At 46.2% G+C, this 4655-nt stretch overlaps 1 protein-coding gene across 1 annotated transcript in view; it reads right to left on the reverse strand.

Moving 5' to 3' along the window:
* LOC109831447 (pleiotropic drug resistance protein 3-like) overlaps positions 2391 to 4655 on the reverse strand; it is a 14587-nt gene continuing 12322 nt past the window's right edge. Inside the window, exons 21-23 of the mRNA XM_020398767.1 lie at positions 4180 to 4222; positions 3390 to 3905; positions 2391 to 2720 (exon numbers count right to left, since the gene is read on the reverse strand). Coding sequence (XP_020254356.1) covers positions 2391 to 2720; positions 3390 to 3905; positions 4180 to 4222 — 889 coding nt within the window. The remainder of the gene's footprint in view (positions 2721 to 3389; positions 3906 to 4179; positions 4223 to 4655) is intronic.

A 4655-nucleotide genomic window follows, 5' to 3' on the forward strand; every position in this document is an offset into this window, starting at 1 on the left:
CCGTCTCTGCTATATGATGTCGAGCGATTTCATACTTACTGAGTTCTTCGGCTCGAATATTCTCAAAAGAAGATGCAATTTGTGCTTGGATGTCAGCACGACCTAGGGCCTCCAAGACCCTTAGCTGTCCCTCTAGGCGTGAGATGGCTTCCGCGCAATGCTGAACAACATCGACCTCGCCTACGAACTTGAGGTTGTTCAAACCATTTGTGAGCATAGGCTTGTAGGTATCAAAAGTATCTCGCCCTGCCAGCACAACCTCAATCACTTTCTTGGTAAGACTTTCCAAATAGCCAAGAGAAATTTTGAGAAAATCCGGCACGTCCGTGGGACTCGAAGCGACGATAGGAGACGGTACAGAAACTTCTGAAGACGCAAAGTCAAGTAAAAGATCGGCATGTGATTTCGGTGTAGTGGCTTGGGAAGGAGTGCCAATATCCAGCTGAGATGGGCTCAATTGCAAAGCCATCAGTTCTCCCATTTGAGACGACCTTGGCGCATCTACAACCTCCGTAGAAGCTAAAGAAATTGTCAATAAAGTCGTCGGTGGGAGAGTCGTCGTTGAGGTCTCCAAACGAGGTGGCTCTGACACCTCAGCCGGTAATAGCATAAGTTGTTGCGATGAAGGAGGAGTGACAGTACTCGCCTCATGTATCATAGGATCTGCATGAGAAAATTGTTTAAATGCAAATTAAAAATTAGTTGAACCGAAACGAACGATACTTACCCGCAAGAGGTAGGGGAATGTAGGGTGACACTTTGTCGGAGAAGGATGGTGGTGGAATATCCCAGTCATCGGGATCATCGCTGTCATCACCCAGATTGTCATTATTCCCTTCATTCCCACTTCGGTCACCATCATCATCCGTGGCATCTGCACCATCACTATGATCCATAGGTTCCTCTTCGCTTACGAGAGGGAATGTTGGCACATCTTCAGTGACAGTAGGCTTTGCTATGATTCTAGTAGTAGGACTAGGCTGTGAGTCACCTACAATTGGCAATAACACAGAAGTGGAAGGAGACTTGTCTGTTATTAAGTCTTGCTAGGCAATCTCTGGAGGTTCTTGGACATGAGGTATGTCTTCTGCAACATGAGAGGCAGTAGAGGCAGTATCATGAAGCGTGTCGTCGGGGACAAACTCTGCGCCCCCTGCAAAAGATTCATCTCCATGCTCTTCTCCGTGCAATGAATGAGCAGAAGAATCATGGCCTCCTAAAGCAGGACCAACCGTGGGGAGACCCAGCCGAGGCGAGAGATCCATAGCAGTCGATTCTTGTTCCTCTTCTTCGATACGCCATGCTTTCTGAGCATCCGACATAAGTTTGGAAGCAGGGGGTTCGAGTGCTAACTTCCGACGAGCTCTTTTGTCATACTTGGCTTCGTCAACCGGCCCTAGCGCTCTTTTTTCCAAGAGCGCTCTTACTCTGAGTCAGAACTCTTGAGGGTTCCACCGTGTGAGTATCCGGCACCCTTACCTCTTCCTGAGCTCACTCCGGTGACTGTTGCCGTTCGCCCTCCGTAATTGACTTCTCATATGACAAATATTCGTTGGCACCCCGGGCACGGAACCTTTTAGCATCTCTTTTTGAAGCATACCATTTGCGGATGGCCTTCAAACAAGAGGTGTTCATATTGTAGGCTGAAATCTGAGAAGCGGCCTGGTACCAGGTACAGAAGCTCAAAGAGGTACGAGTATTGGGCATCTTATGGGGAAGTTGGAATTTTGCTCCGGTACAACCAGCCACTGAGTAGTACCAAGCTCTTGCTCCTTCGTACACATTACCTGTGTATGCAAGAGTAGGGTTTGGGTTCCCAACATAGAGCTGATCATAACCAAATTGCCGAGAGAAGCGATAAGGCTGATATAGTTCAATAAAGCATTTCCTCCCTTGGCGAAAAATAAGATAGCACGGACGAATGTTTATGAGCCACCAAAAGGCACCCCTGCTAAGCTTGGTGAAAGAATTCGGTCCCGGAGTGTCTTGATGATGAAGTTCTCCATACGCGCCACCCTCGAAGGCGGGAAACTTGCAAGCAATCTCATAATTATAATCCCGTCTCAATATTTCACGGAATTTAACTTGATACCAACCAGCCCATTCAGAGGTTTCTAATTGCTGAACAAGAGGAGTTGAAGCGCCACTTGATTCGGGGGTTGTCATTATCGGAGGACAGTGCAACACAAACCAAGATATCAAATAAATGTACGGCATCGGCACCCGGGGATTTGGGGTCTGAATGATAGTCTTCCCATCGGAGTCCACTTTCTTGACAGCAATAAACTCGGAAGATAATTCCCGCAAGCCACTTTGTAAGCAGCACACCATGGCTGAAAGAAGGTTCAAAGGTCGTCCATAAGCCAAAAGAACGGCAGGATATAAGACTTCTACTGCAATAGCGTCATCGGTCTTGTGGGTACCACGCAACGCTTCAACCAAAGGGTCAGAAAGCCAGCGAACAAAGCCATGTCAGAGATAGGGACTTCTGCCTGATAGTGGAAGCTTTCGAATGTGGTGAAGGTTGGGAAGACATCCTCCTCTACCTCGCAAGTATAATGAGAGGTGGTGTCGTTGATGCGTTCTGTGATCTCCTCGAGAGTACTGGCGACTAAACGAGTCACCTCAGCCTCCTTGTCCCACAAGTTTCGGAAAAGATACTCCGTCCATTGTCCTTGTTTTACACCGCTTGCTCTTTTGCCAGTAGTTTGCGCACATATCTGGAAATGGCACATCAATTCCCAGTAAGTATTGTAGATTTCGGGAGCACTATTTTTCAGGATCTCTAATTCCCTATTGCCGGGAACAAACTCTTCATACGGCAGCTCACCAAAGGATAATCCAGAAATCTTGAACATCTCATGAAGAGCGAAGCCCAATTCACCAACTGGGGTGAAAAAAGTGCCGGTATGAGGGTTGTAAAACTCCAACATAGCGAAGAGTCCGCTGTAATTTGGAGAAATTCCATATCGGGTAGCCACTATTGGAACCTTTAACCCCGAAATCCTCAAAGGTTCTTCTAGTTCCTCCAAAACAAAATTTATCATTCGGGCCCACCAGTCCGTATCACTGGAATGAACCCAAGTAGGGGCCCTGAAATCCCGAGCAGGGAACTCTCCTTTGACAGAAATAAATGTTCTAATGAACACCTCCACCAATTTAGCAGGCTCTCCGACAGGATGCTCTTTTTGGAATAAACCTGGCTTCAAAGCCATAAAATTATTGAAACCGGCCAGGTGCGTGCCCCGATGAGTGATATGCCCTGTGGCGACACCTCCTTGGTCCTGAACGAGTTCCCAATTCATCGACCGCGGGATAGAGGCGCACTGATAATAAGAAAATGGCCACATCCGCTCCAGATTTGGAAGGAAAAGGCGACGATTATTGACGGTCCTCAGCCATTTGTAGTTCCCTTCCGACACCCGCTTGGGGTCCATCTTAACAGAATCCCCGAAGAGGAAAGACGGCTTCTTTAAAACTTCACGTTCAGCGGTCTCAAATTTAGCATCCGTGACCAAGGATCTAAGAATCTCGGGGAAGGCTTGAGTGATGAGCTTCGATCGTTCTTTATAGGCATTCTGAAACACTAGATACTCGAAGGCAAAGCTGAAGGCTGTATTTTTCTCCGCACCTCCCGCATGACCGAAGTAGTGGTTGAAGGAAAGAGGCTCCGAGAGATCTGTTGAATCAACCTCCAATGGTTCAACCTTACCATTAGCTGAAGAAACCGGTGACAAAGGCGTGGGGATTTGATCATCACCAGAGGTTCTAGCCGAAGAAGCACCCTGAGCTTCGGCAAACTTCGGTTTAGAAGTAGTCTTTTTCTTGAGGCCCATTCTAACCGTGGCGAGAAAGACGAAGATGGGCGAAGTATTTAGGAACAGATCTTTTCCTCCGTTAAAGTACTGGAGAAGATGAACAGGAGCCATGTTAAGAAATCAAATAGAAAGGGGAAAAAGTCGAATGACTTTCTGATTTGACCTCAGTGGCCCATTTATACACAGCTGTAACTGTCAAATCGAAGCGGGATTTTAGGCAAATCCCACCCGAAACGTGATTCTCGCGTTTTCAAAAAGAAGGGAGGTTTTAAATTCCGAACGCACCCTCATGTTCAAACAGCAGAACGCATAATTTAGACATGCGTTTTGATGACCAATCTCAGCCTATCACGTAACTAACCCTTTCAAAGGGGTTAATATTCCAAGCAATGACCCCAGATGAGCTGATCAAGAAAGAAGACAAAGTGAATCACTCAGAAGTCGTTCTCCTGACTAAACTGGGGATAAAGTTCTTCTGATACAGGCTTATGGTTCTCTCCATCTATAATCAAGAAATGCCTAGTTTTCCTGAAGACGGCGAACTTAGTCAAACAAGTCAAAGCCAAGACATTATTGATGAACCAGAAAAGAACGAGAAGGTCAACGAAGGTGCTCTGCTCAATCTGCGATAAGGTACATTTGATCAATGAAAATTTTTGGGTTCCAAAGTATTTCGAAAATTCGTCACAGTCAACCGCGAACTTTCGAAAACTTTGGAGGGGGTTCTGTAGGCTGTCTAAAATAATAATAATAATAATAAAAGATAGTTGATTCTCCATCAAACACTGGTGATGGAAGTTACAATCTGACGACTTCCAGAAGGCTATAATTTGAAGA

This window comes from Asparagus officinalis, chromosome 2 (assembly GCF_001876935.1).
Source record: "Asparagus officinalis chromosome 2, Aspof.V1, whole genome shotgun sequence".
Classification (NCBI taxonomy): Eukaryota; Viridiplantae; Streptophyta; class Magnoliopsida; order Asparagales; family Asparagaceae; genus Asparagus; species Asparagus officinalis.